The 21,030-nt window shown below is 39.9% G+C and overlaps 1 protein-coding gene across 7 annotated transcripts in view; it reads left to right on the forward strand.

Moving 5' to 3' along the window:
* LAMA2 (laminin subunit alpha 2) overlaps nucleotides 1–21,030 on the forward strand; it is a 374,353-nt gene that overhangs the window by 115,346 nt on the left and 237,977 nt on the right. For all 7 annotated transcript variants that reach the window (XM_081856105.1, XM_081856106.1, XM_081856108.1 and 4 more), the window contains exons 5-6: nucleotides 18,022–18,201; nucleotides 20,239–20,328. In XM_081856105.1, the coding sequence (XP_081712231.1) occupies nucleotides 18,022–18,201; nucleotides 20,239–20,328 (270 nt within the window). The remainder of the gene's footprint in view (nucleotides 1–18,021; nucleotides 18,202–20,238; nucleotides 20,329–21,030) is intronic.

Consider the following 21,030-nt stretch of genomic DNA (forward strand, 5'->3'; position numbering starts at 1 on the left):
AAAATTAAAAGACGCCTGCTTCTTGGGAGAAAAGCAATGACAAACCTAGACAGCATCTTAAAAAGCAGAGACATCACCTTGCCAACAAAGGTCCGTATACTAAAAGCGATGGTTTTCCCTGTAGTGATGTATGGAAGTGAAAGCTGGACCATAAAGAAGGCTTGATTCTTTTGAATTATGGTGCTGGAGGAGAGTCTTGTGAGTCCCATGGACTGCAAGAAGATCAAACCTATCTATTCTTAAGGAAATCAGCCCTGAGTGCTCACTGGAAGGACAGATCATGAAGCTGAGGCTCCAATACTTTGGCCACCTCATGAGAAGAGAAGACTCCCTGGAAAAGACAGAGGATGAGATGGTTGGACAGTGTTCTCGAAGCTACCAGCATGAGTTTGACCAAACTGCGGGAGGCAGTGGAAGACAGAAGTGCCTGGCGTGCTCTGGTCCATGGGGTCACAAAGAGTCAGACACGACTAAACGACTAAACAACAATGACATGCAGGTTTCAGTCAGGATACAGTGGTGCCTCGCAAGATGAAAAGAATCCGTTCCGCGAGTCTCTTCGTCTAGCGGTTTTTTCATCTTGCGAAGCAAGCCCATTGACGGATTAGCGGATTAGCACTATTAGCGCTATTAGCGGCTTTTAGCGGCTTTTAGCGGCTTATCGGCTTAGCCGATAAGCAGATAAGTGGCTTAGCGGCTTAGAAAAAGGAGGGAAAAAGAAAAAAAAACCCGCAGGAACTCGCAAGACATTTTCGTCTTGCGAAACAAGCCCATAGGAAATTCATTTTGCGAAGCGCCTCCAAAACGGAAAACCCTTTCGTCTAGCGGGTTTTTCGTCTTGAGAGGCATTCGTCTTGCGGGGCACCACTGTACTGTAGTGCTTTGCAAATAAAGCAACAATAGCACAAGAGGGCAGTGACTCATCCAAAAGTGTGTTTTGATTACTAATGCCATGCATTCCTTAAGAAACCACCAGAATATGTAGCTTTGTATATGGTTTTCAGACTACTTTATTAACTCAAGAGGGCATATAGCAGTGCACATGGAAACTATAAAACAGATACAGTCATACCTTGGATCTCAAACGGCTTGGCTCCCGAACAAATCAGCTCTCGAACGATTGAAACCCAGAAGTGAGTGTTCTGGTTTTCAAATGATTTTCAGATGCCAAATGTCCAGTGTGCCTCCGACAACTTCTGATTGGCTCCTGCAGCCAATTGGAAGCTTTGCCTTGGTTTTTGAACAGTTCCGGGAGTCAAACAGCCTCCCAGAACGCATTTTGTTCAATAACCAAGGTACCACTGTATGTGCACCAAGATACACAGCCACATCTCAGACAAGGAGCATACACAGAGGGCTTACAACATTCTCTCCTATGTCCCTGGGTTTGGCATTTTCACAAGAACTGCACAGCACATGCACCTTCATCACCCCATACCTCTGTAAATCCCAGGTCCTGTTTATCTTATACTAATCTTTGTGGTCACTCATACTGCAGGAATATCCATCAATTATCACTCATATGCATGAATATTCCTCAATTATCCCCATTTGAAATTTTACAGCTGAATGTGTGGCTACACTCGGTTTGAAAGCATTGTATCTTAGGGAATGCAAGGTGAAAGTTGGTTCTGTGGCGTGTGATGTCTCCTTCACACCTATAAGCCAACACTTAATGACTTGTGTTCAAGAAACCAGATGGTAAAGATGCATCCATCTCCAGCCATAGTCCAGCATATCAGTCAGAATCCATGGGTGCTGACAGTTCTTGGGCATCTTTTCCACCTAGGCATTAACACATACCTGATTAGCTTCAGCAAGATGGCCGCATTATGTGTCCTAAGACCATACCTTGGGACCTGATCCTGCTCAACACTGCATTCATGAATTTCTTCTCTGCTGCAGTTGGGGATGGTCAGATGTCGTAAATGTGAATCTGAAAGAGTCATATTTGTTTGGGGGATTTTTAATTCCAAAATAATATTAAGTTAGCTGTGCTTTACTTTTAAGTTACATCTTCTAGTCTATTGCTCATCCCTTCCCATCTTCATTGGTAGCTGACTCATGCATGACTTTTTGTTGTCTATAAATTTGAGTCCTATATGTCCTATATGTAGTCTACATGGTGACTATTCCTGGGAACAAAAGCAGTTTGCAAATTAATCATGCCACTGAATTGCTAACACCCTGAAATCCATGATTAGAGGTTCTGGATACAACTCAGCCGCTGAATGGTAGAGGTAATGGTCATAATAAGATCCGTTTTTAGTTTGCATAAGCACATATCTTTTATTATCTGAGAGTGACTGGTGAACTTTGTAATGTGAAGCTATATTATACAACCTACCCTATGAACTATTTCCTGATTTCTTTAGTTTTAAAACTACCTTAAAGGGGGACATCAGAAGGCACCTGCACATTTTCTTTAATCAAACTGCATTTGATTGCCTGGTAAGATTATAGGTAAAAGCACACTCCCCGTGGAGAGATGGAGAGTATTAATGCAGTATTGATTCTTCATAAGTACAGCAGTGCAGTAAAAGGAGTTTTAAAAGAAGCTATTAGTTATGAGAAAGCAGGAGTCAGGCAAGGACACGGCATCCTGGAGACAGATATAGGCATGGGTGTTGGATATGGATTCTATACTCAAAGGTGTGTATTGTTTGTAAATCAATGCCATTTAGTATTTTTAAGACTGTGTGTGTGTGTGTGTGTGTGTGTGTGTGTGTAGAGTGACAGAGATAAAATGTTTTATACTGCCCTTCATCTGAAGATCACATAAGAATACAAAGTAAGAACTCAAAATACCTCATCATCATCATCATCATCATCATCATAAACAAACCACAAACACATTTGAAAGTCCATAGAATGTTTATTCAGCCAGAGGCCTGGTTACAGTATATGGTTATATATTTACATGGTTACATTTATAGTTCTTTTTCATTTGTGAGAGGAATACAGGACCACAACTCAGTGGATTTAGTATCTGTCTGCATAAGGTTCTAGAAACTAAGTAACATTAGTTGCTTCAAATTATTCTAACAGGGACTGGAGTATGAAACAAAGGTATATTGTATGCAGAACTGTGGCATAAATATGGATCCTGCTCTGGATTTCTTCTTTTAGACAATGTGTTATCCCAAACTGTTTCACAGGGAATTTAGGAAACACAGTTAATGCTCAAAATTATTATGCCAAGACAACATTCAAAGAATTCAATAAAAATGTAGTTTCTCACTATTGTTTATTTCTGCCAGGAGTTTTGCTATTATTTATCAGTTCAGTGGCATAAAAGTCCTGGCACAATGAAGAATATCCCTAGTTCAAATAAACTAAAGAAATGTCAGGAGACACAACATGATATTTCTGTGTGCTTTGCTCATGGAAAAGCACAGATAGAAACAGAATTTAGTAACAACCTTGAGAAAAGCATGGTTTTATTGGGCTTCAAGTGTTGTTATTTGTATATGTGCTGGACAAATTCATCAAAATAAGATTAAAATTCAGCATCTTTCCATTCTGATGTGAAATATGGTAGCTTTTCAAGTGCTTCCTCCATACTCTCAACACTAGTTCCCTCCTGATACAGCACAAAGATAAGGGCTGGAGGATAACTTCCTGTCCCTATAAAACTGATTTAACAAATGCGTCAGTCTTTGTTTAATTTGGCTAGCCAAACGGAAACTTGAAAACACACATTTAGAGACTGAAGGGAATCTAGAAATCCATAAACAACTCAAAAGGGAAAAAAACCAAATAAAAAGAATCACGCCAACAAAGTTTAGCCACAGTTACAGATTGTATAGAAAAAAGCCTCAGAGAGAAGCAGTGACACTGTAGCTGTGCTACTGCTTTCATCTACCATGTGCTCATCTGCTAATACCTGGATCCATTTTTAAGGCCCCCCCCCCCTTTGAAATGTAGGTCTTGACTCCTTTTGAAAAACTCCTTTTTTCTATGTAACTCATTCCTGAGCTGCACTAATGTCAGGCCAATAATGTCAGGAGTGCTGAACTCTGGTACTTCTCAATGCCTCTCTTAGATCTCCTTCATTCCTTTGCTGCTTGAATAGGTGTTCAGGACAAACTGATTGGCTGATAGAGGAAAGCATGGAGAGAAGGAGAAAAGGACTTACAAATGAACTGTAAATCCAATTCTCCCCACAGCCTGATTTAATCCTTTCACACTGGGAGTTTCAGAGTGTCAACACCATAGGGTCAAAGGGTCGACATGTCTACAAGTACTCAAAACTGAAACATATTCAACTCAGCGTGGTTTGAAAAATCGCTGTGACATCGTGCTGCCCAGTAAAATTGGTTGAATATAGCAAATGTAATTCCTACCCAAAAAAAGGAAGCCAACATCTACCAAAGTGTTCTAAACTCCCCACCATCTCGGTATGCATGTATATGAAATAAACCCAGTGACCCTTCCATTCTAATCAATGTACAGTGGTACCTTGGGTTAAGAACTTAATAATTCATTCTGGAGGTCCGCTCTTAACCTGAAACTGTTCTTAACCTGAGGTACCACTTTAGCTAATGGGGCCTCCCACTGCCACGCCACCGCTGCACAATTTCTGTTCTCATCCTGAAGCAAAGTTCTTAACCTGAGGTAGTATTTCTGGATTAGCGGAGTCTGTAACCTGAAGCGTCTGTAACCTGAGGTACCACTGTACTCTTTTTTTTAATACTCATATTTCATGCTTCTTTTTCATGATTGCTAATCTTCTCAATGCAGGTCTCAGTACACTAAAGAAGGGAGAAGGTTTGACATGGCGTGTCTCTGGTCAACCTGTTGTTGTTTTTCACTCGTACATATACAGGAGAGAGAGAACTGATGATCAGCTGTCTGTTGTGTGTAGGCACTGCTACTTCAGACGGCTCTAAGCTACTGCTAAGCTACAAGCTCAGCAAGGCTGATAAACAACTGATTTTTAGATGTTTTATTTTGCTAGAAGCCGCCCAGAGCGGCTGGGGCAACCCAGTCAGATGGGCAGCATATAAATAATAGAAGTTGTTGTTGTTGCTGTTGCCAGATGCCACAAGTGGGTTCCAGCTCCACTTTGGCATGGATTCTGTGTTTGAACAATCTGCTTCTTAATAAAGGCTGGGCATTTCTCAAACTGCCCATTCTTGATCACCTCACTATGTATTTAACTATGCTGGCTTGCTTGGTGGCTTGCCTGCCTACCTGCTCATACCCTTCTTGCTTCTCTACTTACTGGCTTAACTGCTTGACTATTCAACGATTGCTTAGCCTCTGGGCCACATTGGTCCTATATAGCACAAACTACGCCAGCAGTTTTAAATTGCATTTTTATCCTTGCACAATTGGAACTTGGGTAGGATAGATTCATTTCAGGAGCAGTTGCCCAACGAACAGATCATGTGCACCCCAAGGAGTAGACTAAATGTGATAGGGTAGCAGCAAGAGTGGGGGAGCGGTGAAACAGCTGCGATTTTCTCCTCATGCAGCAGCACACTCACTGTTTGTTCACCTTACTAAAGAATAAATGTGGTTCAAAGTGGCACACAGACAACACGATTAGCAATCACATTTTAAAACTTAATACTGGGCATGTGTGTGTGTAGTTGTTATCAAGGTCACAGCAGGTAGAGAAAGGAGGTTTAAGCTTTTATTCCCCAGCAGGAGTCTCCAAGAAATTCTGCCTCCATCCCATGTAGCAATTAATTTTAGGGAAAAAGCTCACATAGGCACTGATGGGAGCTATCCCCCACTTAATGCTAAAGGCCCAAGGGGGCAATTTCATGCAGCTGGGAGAAGGCTTGAATTGACCCATGAGTTGTGATCCAGACAGCAATCAGGACCCTCCTGATTGATATATAATTTTAAACCACATAACATGTGATTGCTAATCACATCATTAATGTGTAGTTTGCCCACAATTAATGTGTAGTTGGTCTTTAACAGCAGAGGTGTTAGGGCTGCAGTCCTAAGCACAATTTCTAGGGCACAAGCCACATTTAAATCAGTAGGGGTTACTTCTGAATATAGATGCTCATGAATGATTCTCAAGTTTGCATGTGAAAAAGCTTTTTCTCAAAAGACCTTTGAGGTGGATTTTGAACTAGAAAAAAGATTGGTATTTGGGATTCTTTCTGTATACAATTACCTTCTCAGTAAGCTATTCAGTCTGCAAAAAGAGAAGAAGTAATAACACTATTAAGCAAGTGTACGTAGATATTATGCTCTAGGATAAAAATGATTGGAAAACTTTTATTGCTCAAAAAAGAACAGAGAAAAGGACTTGCTTCTATTTCTCTTGGGGAAAGCTGAAATAAAGATACCCTTCTGCTGACAATAATTTCTTTCCATTCTGGCTTTGTGTTATAGAAGCTTGATAGTAATTAATGTCATCTGTAGAAAACAGAACAATGATTAATAACATGATTCATAGAACTGTCTAGGATAGTAAATGATTTAAATGTAACAATTTACAAAGTACACACTGTTCAGAACAAGCCGGTGCTATTTAAGGGTGAAAGGGTTAGTAAACCTATTTGGTCATGTTTGTGGTCTAACTCTTATACTGCCTTGAACAATTCTAGCACTTTTGTTTAAGTGCTGGAATGCTATTAAGGGGCAAAGGGAATGTTGCAAATAACTTTCATTATTATCCCAAAGAGCAAAATTTTATTGGCTATATGAAGCCTCCAGATTTTGGAAGTTTCTCTCAGTTGCTGTTGCAAAAATTAAAGACAGTTGCCTTCATCTGAAGGACCACCTGTGCCAATATGAGGCTGCCCAGATATTGAGAATAATATATGGGCCATTACTCTCTTGGTGTGAGATGTGAGACAGACAGGTTCCAGTGACAGGGCTTTTCTGGTGGTGGTTGAGCATTTTTGAAGCTTCCCGTATCTCACGTAATTTGTGTGGCTATTGTATTAGTCCTTGGCCTGCCTATTTGGTAACACAACTCTAATTAAGACATATCACTTGATCCCCAAGCCAAAAATCCCAAGTAACAGTGTGTTGAGTGAATGTAATTTACCCATAAAGTGAAATACAATCTCACCCACAAGTTTCATGTGGATTTGAAACTGCTTCTGTCTCTCTCTCTCTCTCTTGTGGCACCCACACATTCTACATCCAACCTTCAACCCACATTTCTCTCTCCTGCTATCCTCCATTAATTCAGATTCTCCCAGCTTGGAGGATAGTACAGTAAGGGAACAAAAAGCAATATATAAAAATCACACATTACCTGACTTGATGCACATTGCATGGGTGAGGGGTTTTTTTTACATGTGAGGTGATGTTTCATTGGCTGCCATTTATTGCCACGCCCCCTACTTCTGTTTGCTCCTCGCCTGAGCACAACCTAGCCATTTTGCTTCCATCAGCCCCAAGGAAAGGATACAGCATGCCAATTTCCCCCCATTGTTGCTAAAGACATGTTTGTGGGTTTGTAATTTCTATGTAACAGCTGTTTTGTGCCTTACTGCTCTTGTGCAAAGCAGCTGTTTAAAATAAAATGGGCTCTTTGGGAAGAATTGGCAGGTGCGGGATGTGATGGTTCCTTTCAGTTACTGGAAAAACGCATATTTCCAAGGGTGCCTGTTTCCAGTTGCTGCATGCTGAGGGCATGCTCACAGAACACCCACCAACTATTAAACTTCCATTTTTATTTTTAATACAGAGATTTTACACAACTCCTGTTGCACAAAACCTCTATATTAAAACAACAGCAACAGGAATCGGCAGCTAAAGATGAATTGGTAGTGAAAGGTTGTGGGAATGAAGGCACATTTGCCAATCACTTATTAGTATTAATTTTTTAATAATAATAATAATAATAATACAAGTTTTGTGCCACAGCAGTCTTGTGCCAAACCTCCATGATACACACGCAGAAATCAAGAGCTGTAAACATTAATTGGGAAGGGAAGAGAGCTGGTGATGTAAAGGACAAAAAGGGAGGAAAGAATGATGGGGGACACACAGTATTGGCTGAGCTACCTGAAACTTACTAGAATCTTGTCCATTTCATACTTGAATTGGGGCTATGGAGAGAAAAGTTTTTTTGAAGCTTTCTCCAAGTTTTTAAATATTTACAAAATGCTTGCATCATGTGATCATCATGGCTTATATCCAAAAGGATATTTAGAAAACCATCCTCCTGCTGAAAGTGGGAAGCACGCCAGGGAAGGAAGGAAGGAAGGAAGGAAGGAAGGAAGGAAGGAAGGAAGGAAGGAAGGAAGGAAGGAAGGAAGGAAGATAGGCAGACTTTCTTGGCCAGCTTTCCAATGCTGGATCCAAGAGAGGTCTTTTGAAGAAATCTGATTTCACTGTAAAATGAGATTGTAGAAATCAATGTTTTGTTTATATACCCCACCCCAAATTCACAACCCTTAATTTTGCCTCATTGCAAAATATGCTGGTTAAGTTTGTTTTTGTGCACTTTAGTTAAAAAATAATAATGTGTGTACATTGGCAAACAAGTATCTGTGCACATGACCACTTTGAAAAAATGGGAATGGAGGATCAAAATGTAATAATTGAAAGAAGACATGCTCAGACCACACACTTACAACCTGTCAAGGTCTACCTGCTAGTAAACCTCTTATCTGTCAACAGCCTTGCACCAATGCACACACATGGAAAAAACTGATCAGAGCTACCTTTTGTGAGAGATAAAACCCTCTTACAGACTCTGTCTTTTAATCATAGTGATGGAATAGAATTTCAGAATTTTGCATGACTGGATTTTAGAAAGTTAATTGGCTGAGGTAGCTTCTGAGGTGAAGCCTTGGAGAGTACTTGAGAGGAAGCCTCAAAAATATGACAAACACCTTGATATTCATTTTTTGTGTGCACACAGAGCTCAGTGATCAGATAAAATTAACTAGGAAAATGTGGAATATTTGGCATTCATTTCACTGTGAATAGGGTGCGAAATGGACTGTTTCATCAGTCTAAGCAAAACCTTTGCAGGACCAATCTCACAACTGGTTCAGGCTGCAATCCCATGCATGTTGTTTTTGTTTAGTTGTTTAGTCGTGTCCAACTCTTCATGACCCCATGGACCAGAGCATGCCAGGCACTCCTGTCTTCCACTGCCTCCCGCAGTTTGGTCAAACTCATATTAGTAGCTTCAAGAACACTGTCCAACCATCTCATCCTCTGCTGTCCCTTCTCCTTGTGCCCTCCATCTTCCCCAACATCAGGGTCTTTTCCAGGGAGTCTTCTCTTCTCATGAGGTGGCCAAAGTATTGGAGTCTCAGCTTCACAATGTGTCCTTCCAGTGAGCACTCAGGGCTGATTTCCTTAAGAATGGCTAGGTTTGATCTTCTTGCAGTCCATGGGACTCTCAAGAGTCTCCTCCAGCACCATAATTCAAAAGCATCAATTCTTCGGCGTTCAGCCTTCTTTATGGCCCAGCTCTCACTTCCATACATCACTACTGGGAAAGCCATAGCTTTAACTATACGAACCTTTGTTGGCAAGGTGATGTCTCTGCTTTTTAAGATGCTGTCTAGGGTTGTCATTGCTTTTCTCCCAAGAATCAGGCGTCTTTTAATTTCGTGACTGCTGTCACCATCGGCAGTGGAACCCAAGAAAGTAAAATCTCTCACTGCCTCCATTTTTTCTCCTTCTATTTGCCAGGAGGAGATGGGACCAGTGGCCATGATCTTCGTTTTTTTGATGTTGAGCTTCAGACCATATTGTGCACTCTCCTCTGTCACCCTCATTAAGAGGTTCTTTAATTCCTCCTCACTTTCTGCCATTAAGGTTGTGTCATCTACATATCTGAGAGTGTTGATATTTCTTCCGGCAATCTTAATTCCGGCTTGGGATTCATCCAGTCCAGCCTTTCTCATGATGAATTCTGCATATAAGTTAAATAAGCAGTGAGACAATATTCAGCCTTGTCATACTCCTTTCCCATTTTTTAAAAAATAATATTTATTGCTTTTAAACACTACAAAAAAAGAAAAAAGAAAAAAAATACAATACAATATAAAAAAATTACACAACACTAACACAATAAACTATTGTGTATCTGAAGAAGTGTGCATGCACACGAAAGCTCATACCAAGAACTGACTTAGTTGGTCTTTAAGGTGCTACTGGAAGGAATTTGTTTTGTTTTGACAATAAACTAAACAAAACAAAACAAAAACAGTTTAGCACACATCATACAATTTCAGTATCTTATCTTTCATTCACTTGTTTCAACTACCTCCTCACACCTCCCTTTTTGTATTCCACTTCTATTAATTGTTTCAGCAATTCCTTTCCATCTTCCTCTATTTTCTGTCCTATACTTATCTTAACATATTCTAACCTTATTTTTCCTTTAATACTCTAATAATCTATTTATACCTAATTCCTTATAACATTTCTACTAAAGCCATATAACTTCATTCCAACATTTTTCTAACATTCATTAATTTTACAATATTTCTATAAATAATCTTTAAACTTTTTCCCAATCTTCTTCCACCGACTCTTCTCCCTGGTCTCGGATTCTGCCAGTCATTTCCGCCAATTCCATATAGTCCATCAACCTGGTGATCTTCTGTCCGATGCTCTTAGCTCTTTTCCAAGTCCCTTCTGCAAATCTTCTTCGTATTTATACAAAAACTTTACTTTGTCTTCTACTGATCTTATTATTATTTTCCTTCCTTTAAAGCTGAAGAATAGACCTTGAGGAAACTCCCACCTAAAGATGATTTTATTCCTTCTCAGCATGGCAACCAAATCTCCGTAGTTAGACCTAAGATCCAAAAGGTATTTCGGGACGTCTTAAAAAATTTCCACTCTTGGCTGTTGTACTTCTAGGTTCTTCTGGTAGTGCCAACAGTCTCTTATTCTGTTCTTCTCTTTTTTCCCTCCTCTTCCAAATCTGAAGGCCCTCACAGTTTTAAACTCTTCTTGACCCAGATCCAAGTCCCAAAAATCAGCAAATTCCTGTGTGAAGAAGTCTATCAAACTTTCCTTCTCCAATTCAGGTAGGGCTCTGATCCTCAAATTCATCTGTTTTTCTTTAAATTCAGTCATAGCAAGCGTCAACTTATGGTCATCAAGTTGCCTCTGTAAGGCTGGGACTCTCTCTCTCACCAATTGTGTTACTTTACATTCAGCAGCAACAGCTTTCTCCCTAGCTTCCTCCGCAGTCTGCCATATCAAAGTAGATTCCTGTATCAATTTCTTGATTGTTTCTGTGTTGATATTCACCTTTTGTCCCAGATTATTTATACTTTCTGTATTTAAGTCAATTTTAATAGTTGCAGCGTCCACTTCCGCATTTGTCACATCTATTTTCTTGTTAAGCTGTTCCAGTGAATCACTTATCTTACTTAATGCAACCGCTAAGTCCTCTTCTGTTGACATTCCTCTTGATTTTAAATATACTGTTACAAAAGAAATAGCGGAAGAAGCAGGGGGGCCTGATATTGAGGCTCTCCTAGATTGCTGCCAAGTCCTCCCAGACCTTAATGTTTTTTCAGGAATTGACTAGTCCGTTTTTTCCTTTCCATTTGCCATAACACTTAACCGATTCAAGGTCAGTCCCAGAGTCTCATAGCTTTTTATCTTGCAGCTGGAAATTCCCCAGCCCAGCTCTTGTAACAGTTTCAAAAGCTTCCTCTAGGGGGAAACAGTTTCTGTTTATATTAGTCAATAATGTCTTCTTTTAAACACAGCTCAAACAATGAAGTTAGTTTCAATTTTCAGTTACTTTTACTCTTTTTTTAAAAAGCAGATGGAGACAGTAGAAACGATGTATTTCTCTTATTAGCTAGCTGTCAACGAACGTTCTAATCGCTGTCAGTGAGCCTTCCAAAGAACGTCAGTCCTGCTAGCAGCCCGTTTCCAGGCTCTGAGCGGCGGTATTTTAACTCTCTTCGCTCTCTCCCGCAGGCATATTCAGTTCACAACTTCCCTCCCTCTTCTCCTGCCTCCAAGGGGGGGGGTGTTCTTTACCGATGGAAATTTAGTCCTTTACAATAGGCTTTCCAAGGCTTCAGCTTGCAGCCTCAATGCTTCAGTCTATTTACAAAAGGGGAAGGCGGACTTCCTGTATTGAACCTCCCCATTACGATACCAGATTAAACTATTAGAAATCCAATTCTCCTGCTTCAGCTCTACTCACAGGTAATTACTTTAAAATCAAATTGTCCACAGGAAAAAGTCAGCGCTCTCCAGCAACAGCTATGCGGCTTCGCTCCGTGGAAGAAGCAGACGATTCAAAGCACTGCGCCGCTCACCCCACGTCGCTCCGGACCCCCGAAACCAGGTTTCCCCACGAGTAGGGGAGGCGCAAAAGGTGCCTGCTGAATCCCACGCTCACAGGCTTCTCCCGCCTGTGATTTATTGCGGGTCTCCGCCTTCGCCGTGACGGCCAGACCCAAATTCCCACGGGGCAAATTCCTCCCGATCAGAGGAATTCCGCCATTACCGGAGGCACCACCTTTCCCAATTTTGAACCAATCAGTTATTCCATAACCAGTTCTAACTGTAGCTTCTTGTCCCACATAGAGATTTCTCAGGAGACAGATGAGGTGATCAGGCACTCCCATTTCTTTAAGAACTTGCCATAGTTTGCTGTGGTCAACACAATCAAATGCTTTTGTGTAGTCAATGAAGCAGAAGTAGATGTTTTCTGGAACTCTCTAGCTTTCTCCATAATCCCATGCATAGAAGAGGAAATTTCAGCAAGTATAGCTTATCATGATACATGATGTTGAATTGTATCTGCTGAAACAGACTGCCAGCTGGTGTAAAGAATCCTATCTTTTATCAACAGATATCACCTGACATGGCATCCTCAGTAAATCCCTGTGGTGAAAGGCTGGAGGTTCTGCTTTATTGCCTTTTACTGAATGATAAAAGGAAGTTGTGAGACAACAAGTGCAGACAGTGGGAAAGAGAGGCATCTTTCCTAAACATAGTATATTATAATCATTTTGCATAAATAGAGTGTTCCTTTTGTGTTTGGAAGCTAATACTTGTTAGGTCTTGCACTAGTTTTCCTGACAGAAGCTCCACAGTTTTTAACAGCTGCCTGATATTTAGAAATCCAATAACTTTTTCTAACGTGGAAATAGAGTGCCTGAAAAAACAATACCTGCTGAATTTTTTTGCCTGTCACATGGCTCTTTAAAGGCAATCCTTTGTAACTACAGTGACTAGTTCAGATGTATAACATGATGGTACCTAGCTTGAGAAAATAGTGATAGATGGTAAAGTTGTTCCCATTGCTAAGTATTGTTAAGAATTTGTCGTATTATACATGTTGGATTAATAGTGCTCTGATGTGGCAGAGCTTGTCTCTTCATCCCCAGCCACGCAGCAGGAGTTTGTTCTTGGCTTAGAGCTACTGCCAAGCTTCAAGCACAGCATGAATGGTCTGAATGCCTGGTTCCTCCTATGAAGAATATTCTGTTTCTTATGTATCTTTCCCCTTTTTTAATTCATGACATAGAATATTTCCAGTTTGAAAACTGTCACATCTGTGTTTCTCTGGTTTATATTTTAACTGGAATGAAACAGGATGTTGTGATTCAGATACAGATCTTGCTCCAACTTTAAGCTGTCAGTACTGAACCTATTGCACTGATGTTTCATATGTGAAGTCAAATTACAAAGAAACTCTGCTCATTCCTTTCCATCCTCTCTGCTGTCTTATCAACCACTATTTTGAATCATACATTGCAATAAGGGTAAGTGGTACATTTGCCTAATAACAATGTGAGATCACCAAAGGCTGCTTCACATGGTCATTTTTCACCATTCAGTTTTCTCCATGGGACCTTTCCCATGATGTGAAGCAGAAATAAAACAAACATACATTGCTATAATAATTCCCACAATTTTAGCAGTGCTTTTGGGTGCCATTTAGGAGAATGCAAAATTCTGTTACAGCATGTTGATGTCCCCAGTCACAGATTCCTTCTCTGCATGGTCATGTCAAGGGAAAAACTTCAAGGCGAAAAAAAATTGCAGCAAAGCCATACTTGTTGAATTTCTGCCTGTTGCTTATATTTTTTCTGTTATACATTAGCCTAAAGCACAAAGACTGTAATGATTTCAAATATGTTCTCTAGGTTTTCAATCCAAACTGCATTTTTGTCTTGGTTTCTTGCATCATGCCCAAATTAAAATGTTTTTAGGATTGTCCTCTTAGACAAAACCAAAAATTCTTTTCCTATATAGTGGGACAGCTAAATCAAGAGACTACATTTCCCAACTGGCCCTTCTTCTGGTCTGTGAGCAGGAAAACAGGAGTCTATCCTCAGAAAACAAAATAGGCTAGCAGTACCAGCAATAAGCATCTCTTCAAGGTTTAGAAAACATTTGACTTTATTAAGTCTATATAATTCATTCCAGAATTCAGGGTTGTTGTTGTTTTTTAAATGTATAAGCAGCATCTCCAAATGGAAGCAGTATTAGCAAATGGTATATGTGTTATCCTTTTTACATACTGTTTTTGCATAATGTTGCAATGAATCATACGTGTTTACTCAAATGCCTATTGGTCTCTAGTATGCGTAATTATTGTTTAAAGCTTCAGCTTCCTATAATATTTTGGCTTTGTTTTAGCTAGAGCAGTATAAAGGCCTTTTTTTGTAATAAAAAAAGAAATAAAGAAAAAAGGTGCATGACAAATATACTTTAAGGGAATTGAATTTCTTATTACACTGTGATTTATTAATAACCACTCCTTTGACACTGAACAATCTCTTTAAATATCTCACAAAAGACATTTTTCTGACAAATTACTTTCCATTCAAAAATGAAAAATGCAAGAATTGCACTACTGTAGAAGAAAAAGGATATATCAGAGAAGCAATTTTAAGTTTCAGGTGCAGGTAGCTTGAAGGAAGTGACTTGCTAAAGAAAAAGAAGTTCTTCAGTTTAGCTTAAGTTGTGCGAGGTACAAGTTGTCCATCATATAACAGTATTTGCTAAACAATTCATTAGGCTGACATTTGCCTATCCTCTTTGGGGAACGAGTTAGCTGAAGCAGAATATGACATGAACAGCACTTGACATTTTGCTGTGGGTTTAAAGCAGTGCATTTTAAGCAGTTCAATTCTGTATTCATTAGTAGTCAATGGAATGGAGTCTAATCATTAGTTAAATAAACTATTAATGTACTAAGATAGCCAGAAATCATTTGCTACACATTCTGAATGCTGTATAAAGTAGGCAATATATATTAAAGTCCATATTTTCCCATTGCACATAACTAACTATGCCACAAGGTATCCCACAATGCTCCTGGTTAGACTGTATAAAAAGAACAGGGTTAAGAATACAACCACATCATACTGGAAATTTTACCATGTCAGGTCAAGTAACTGCAGCAGCATTGCAGTTATTTGCTAAGGATCACCCCAATCACACATCACGTCAATCTGTGGCTAAAAGATTAACTGTGAATTTAAAAAAGCAGCATGTTGATGGACAAAGCTCAAAAGTCCCTGCTTCCACCTACTCCACCCCGCTACGTCTGATTTCACCATGATGGGAGAAATGGCCACAAGCCTAGCCCTGTCATTTCATCCAAACCTGGACTATTCGGTTGTTTCTCTCCAAACATACCATCAAGTTTGATCTTGACTTACGGTTCATATTTTGATTGAGGAAAACAAATCACGAATCTGTGTTTGGACATGACAGGGCAGCTTTTGTGGTTTTATTTCTCCTTGGTGTGGCATGGCCAAGAATGGGGAAGAAACAAAGCAGGCACTGTTGAGCAGTGGGTAGCAGCACACTGCTCATTCACATTAAACCATAGGTAAACTGTGGTCTAAACCACAGAGTCTAGGGCTTGCTGATCAGAAGGTCGGAGGTTCGAATCCCTGTGACGGAGTGAGCTCCCGTTGCTCAGTCCCTGCTCCTGCCAACCTAGCAGTTCGAAAGCACGTCAAAGTGCAAGTAGAAAAATAGGTACCGCTCTGGTGGGAAGGTTAACAGCATTTCTGTGCGCTGCTATGGTTCGCCAGAAGTGGCTTAGTCATGCTGGCCACATGACCCGGAAGCTGTCTGCGGACAAATGCCAGCTCCCTTGGCAAGTAAAGTGAGATAAGCGGCGCAACCCCAGAGTCATTCATGACTGGACTTAACAGTCAGGGGTCCCTTTACCCTTTACCTTTAAACATTAACTATGGTTTAATTTGATGTGCAAGGACGGTCTTTGTCTGTTGTGATCGCAGATGACACACCTCCCCACCCCCCCACCCCTGGCCTAAGTGGTTTTGATATGCAAATAGAGAAACTGCCCCCCCCCAAAAAAAATGTACCGGTATTTAGGGTTTTAGACAGAATCTGACCTCTCAGTAAATATACACATTTTTTAAGCTCTGGCGAAGGCACCAGTGAAAACCCTCAGACAAGAATGTCATTTGTTTTGAAAAATAAGTGAACTTGAATGCTTTGAGCAGCATAGCCAAACAGCTGGGATTTTTTATATGTCAGAAACAACTTGGGAGTGACTGTACTCAGTGGACTTTCTGGCAGAATATCGTCTTTTAAATACCAAAACTGTGAGCAGGGGGTGGGGGGGGGAGAAATGTTTTGTTAAATCCTTCATGAAGCTACCATATGGTTATGTTGCTTTAAAAGGAGCATATGTATGATTTTAAAAATAGAAATATAGAATTTGAGTTTTCCGAAGCTTTAAAGCAGGAATCATATAAGTTTATTTTTCTCTTCCATTGTGACAAGTGAAGAAACCAGACATTAAAGAATACAGATAGTCTTCATAATTGCATGTGGAATGTCATTTACTGCCTAACAGTTGAATAACCAGAAATGGAAGAAATAAGACACATTCATGTGAAACATTTCTTACTGTTCCCTAAGCCAAGCTACATGTAGCATGAGAGTGCTATGACTAGATTTCACACCTTTGGGGGGGAGGATTAAATGAGGATGTGGATAGAGGGCCAATAGGATCAATCAGAATGGGGCAGTGGTGCTGGAGAGTTAACCCTTTAGCCATGGACCTTGACTGTGGTTGAAATGTCCCAAACAAGCTAGTCTTGCTAGGGAAACAGGTTTAGTGCCTATCTTTCCCCCCAGGAGGATTAATATCAGCTTGTAGGTGAAGACTGCTGAGAAGAGATATTAAAGGCATCTTCCTATGGCATTACTGCATCCATCCAGTTTGAGCGTCCCTGATTTTTAAAGGTTTTTTTGGGAGGAGTGATCCACTCACAGATCTCATGTGTAGACTGGTTTTAAAATGCTGAACAATTACCAGAAGCAGTCTCATTTGCAGTTTGGATATATAGCTTGGTTATCTGTATCATATGGTGAAAGCTAAAATGGTTACCTGCAATCTGCCATAGATTAGTGTGACATTATTAGATGCTAGAATGCTTTCAAAGTCATTCTAAGTTATCAAACAACAGTGCCAATCCTTCCTTTTAACTCCTTTAGGATGCACCAGACTTCCTCAGATTTGCTCACTTCAGTTTACCCAGCAGAATTTTAGAATGATTAGGGGACGAAGGGAGACATAGAGAAAGAGAGAGTGAAAAACTATTTTGAAAACTTAGTTGTTTCTCCACTTCTGATGAATGGATTGGTCTAGAACCATATTAATTTAACATGTCCATTTTACATTAATCAGTGATTTTTAAGAAATCTGTATGAAAATTTCACATTTTACCACAAAGTGCATATATTTGTAATACTATATGTAAAGGTAAGATGATATTTACATTAATTTTATCTAATTATATGTATTTCTAAATGTCTTTATCATAAAATGTACACATTTAACAAGTCTTGGCACTTTTTTTGAGCTGAGCATTGTATTGTAAAATTGTGATAAGTATGAAACCCGAAGGTTAATTACACATTAAGCTGCACATCAGCCTAGGTCAGTCTGCTTCAGAATTCACAGATATAAAATTCCTCAAGCATTCATGTTCTCTACCAAAATACCTGATGCTAGATGCTACAGCCCTAGTGGTTTTAAAAAGACTGAGAACTCTCATTTAACACACTCCTATTGTTTATTCTCCTTTGTAGATTCACACATCTTTGATCAATGGACGGCCAAGCGCAGATGACCCTTCTCCAGCTCTGCTAGAATTCACTTCAGCTCGCTATATTCGCCTGAGATTTCAGAGGATACGGACTCTGAATGCTGATTTAATGATGCTTGCACATAGAGATCTCAATGAAATTGACCCAATAGTTACAAGAAGGGTAAGTCCTGGCACAGATGCCAACGTTTCTGTTTGAAGTGTTACTTTTGCTACTAGTATTAATGCGTAGGAGCCAAACAAACTGTGCCATCTAGGAATTATCAGGAGATTTACGCTCCCGTCCCAGCAAGCATTAAACTCCCCATATGTCATGGGGGCCAGCTGTTCAATGAGAAAGGGTCCAAAGTTCCACTGAGTATATGGAAGCCCATTTTGAAACTAAAGTAATCCATTAGATCCCAACCAGTGTTTCAGTTTTCACCTGCATAGAACAGCAGTGTCAATACAAGTGAATGCAGTTCAGATTGAAAGAATGAGAGTGTGTTCCACCTGTTTTGTGCCTGCTTACAGGGAACGAAATGTTCATAATTATTTCAGATTCATTAACACAGAATACAAGAGTATTAGGTTATATATGTGGCATTGTGGTCCACTGCCAGTGATGTAGGGTGGAATGTTTTCAACAATGCACTTAACTGCTATGTATATGTTTTGGGGCAATATATAAACAAACAAACAAATTATTGTTTCATGAAATTAGCTAGTACCACAATGAACTGATGCAGTAATCTCCATTTGGGTGCAATTCGCCTTTTTTAAGGTGACAATCCCTTGGAAACACTGTGCATGCATCTGTTTGTGTGCTTATGTCAATTCATGCATCAACCTACACGTACAAAGATACAACTTTTAGGATGGGGTAGGCAGGGCTTTTTCTCAGTTCCGGCACTTCTCAGGTGGGCGCCATTGCCATTCTGAGAAAACAAGGGAGGCATTCATGTTAAGTTCCAGCACCTCTTTTTCTATAAAAATAGCAATTGGGGTAGGGAACCTTTTTCAGCATAACTACATTCCCTTATGGGCAATCTTCTTGGGAAAATATTCCCGTGGTGGGCAGGGCCAGAGACCAAGGTGGATGTAACTTTTACCTTTGCACAGTGATCTGCATTCCAGCTATGAAAACGTTTCTACACACAAACACACACGACTCCCCATCTGGGTAGGCAAGAGGCATTGTCACAGTTCAAGAACACATTCCTACTAGGTAAAGCATGGAAGGAGAGTGGGGAGCAAGGCCAGTGAGGGGCGTAGCTTGGGGAGAGAGTGCCAGACACAGAGGCCTGAAGTATCCTGCTTCTACAGCAAGGTAAGGGATGTGGTGGGGCTGTGGTCTTAACCACTGAGCTTCTTGGGCTTGCCGATCAGAAGGTTGGCAGTTCAAATCCGTGTGATGGGCTGAGCTCTCGTTCCTCTGTCCCAGCTTCTGCCAACCTAGCAGTTCGAAAGTACACCAGTGCAAGTAGATAAATAGGTACTGCTGTGGCGGGAAGGTAAACAGTGTTTCCATGTGCTCTGGCACTTGTCACAGTCATCTGTGTGTCAGTAGCGGTTTAGTCATGCTGGCCACATGACCTGGAAAGCTGTCTGTGGACAAATGCCAGCTCCCCTGGGAGGTGAGCACCGCACCCCATAGTTTCCTTTTACTGGACTTAACTGTTCAGGGGTCCTTTACATTTACCTTTTTTAGAGCAAGGTGAGTCTCAGCTGGGGTATAGGCAGGACTGTAGCTAGGGGGTGGGGGTGCACACAAGATTGGCTAAAAATATGTCCATAAATATCTCTATAAATAAAAATATTGATTATAGCCTCATAAGAAAAGGTTTTAAATAGTGGGTGAATTGAATGGGGGGGTTGGAGGAGAGGCAGAAAGAAAAGCTAATTTGTCGTTTTGGAACATGATAAAAAATAATACACAGTTTTCAGTTTATTCATACCCATTTCCCACTGAAAATTGAAATACAATCTATCCACATGTCTTAAAATATTTCAAAATTGTTAAAAATATTAAAAAGCAAATTTCCATTAGAAGTTCACAGTTGTTTGAATACTACACTTAAAACATATTCATTGTGCTTCATTGGATTTGTTTTCAATTTAATTACTTTTGTACATAGTGCACTTTCTTTAAAGGATTTTTTAAACTAAAGTCTGTGATATAATTAGAAATGTATTAATTTATTTTTATATTCATTTGCAGTATTACTATTCTGTGAAAGACATCTCCGTTGGAGGAATGTGCATTTGCTATGGCCACGCAAAGGCATGCCCACTGAATCTAGCTACAAATGTATGTATATTGCAAATCTCCTTGAACCTTAAAAAGGAAATCATTATAGCATCTCCTAGGGTTGCCATATATCTTCTTTTTCCAGGATATGTCCTCTTTTTTAAAATGAGAGTCGTCATAGTGACTCATAGTTAAAAGTAGAAATTGGTAAATGTGTCCTTTCTTCAGCTCTTCAAAATATGGCAACCCTATCCGACACCTGCCATCCTTAAATATATGGTTTTGATTGCTAATGTTTAGAGAGGTTAGATACTGAAAGCTTTCTCCAGCTCAATTCTATGCATGCTTGCTTGGAAGAAATTCTTATTTCTGTTGGGTTCAATATGTGTGCATATTATTGAAGCCTTGGTTTATCTATCATCTGTTTTGTAATTCATTGGTTAATTGAAATTATATAAAATTGTATATTTCAAAATCTCATTATTAGCAATGTGGCTGAAGATACTGCCATTTATGCCATTGCTCCTGATATTTTGATGTTGGTTGAATAGGATAAGCATAACTCTTCATAGCAGCCACATTCCCCCAGAGTATACCAATATGTCATCATGTAACACTGTTAGTAGATAGATTCAAGTTTTCAACTCCCCTTGCAGCCATTGGCCATGAAACTTGCAAGGGCAAAGTGCCAGCAAAGGGGTTGTCATTTCACTTTTCTCTGGGCCTTTACCCCTCCCAAAGAGGTCAAGAATATTTGGGCCA

Source organism: Podarcis erhardii, assembly GCF_964252035.2.
Source record: "Podarcis erhardii genome assembly, chromosome: 3".
Classification (NCBI taxonomy): domain Eukaryota; kingdom Metazoa; phylum Chordata; class Lepidosauria; order Squamata; family Lacertidae; genus Podarcis; species Podarcis erhardii.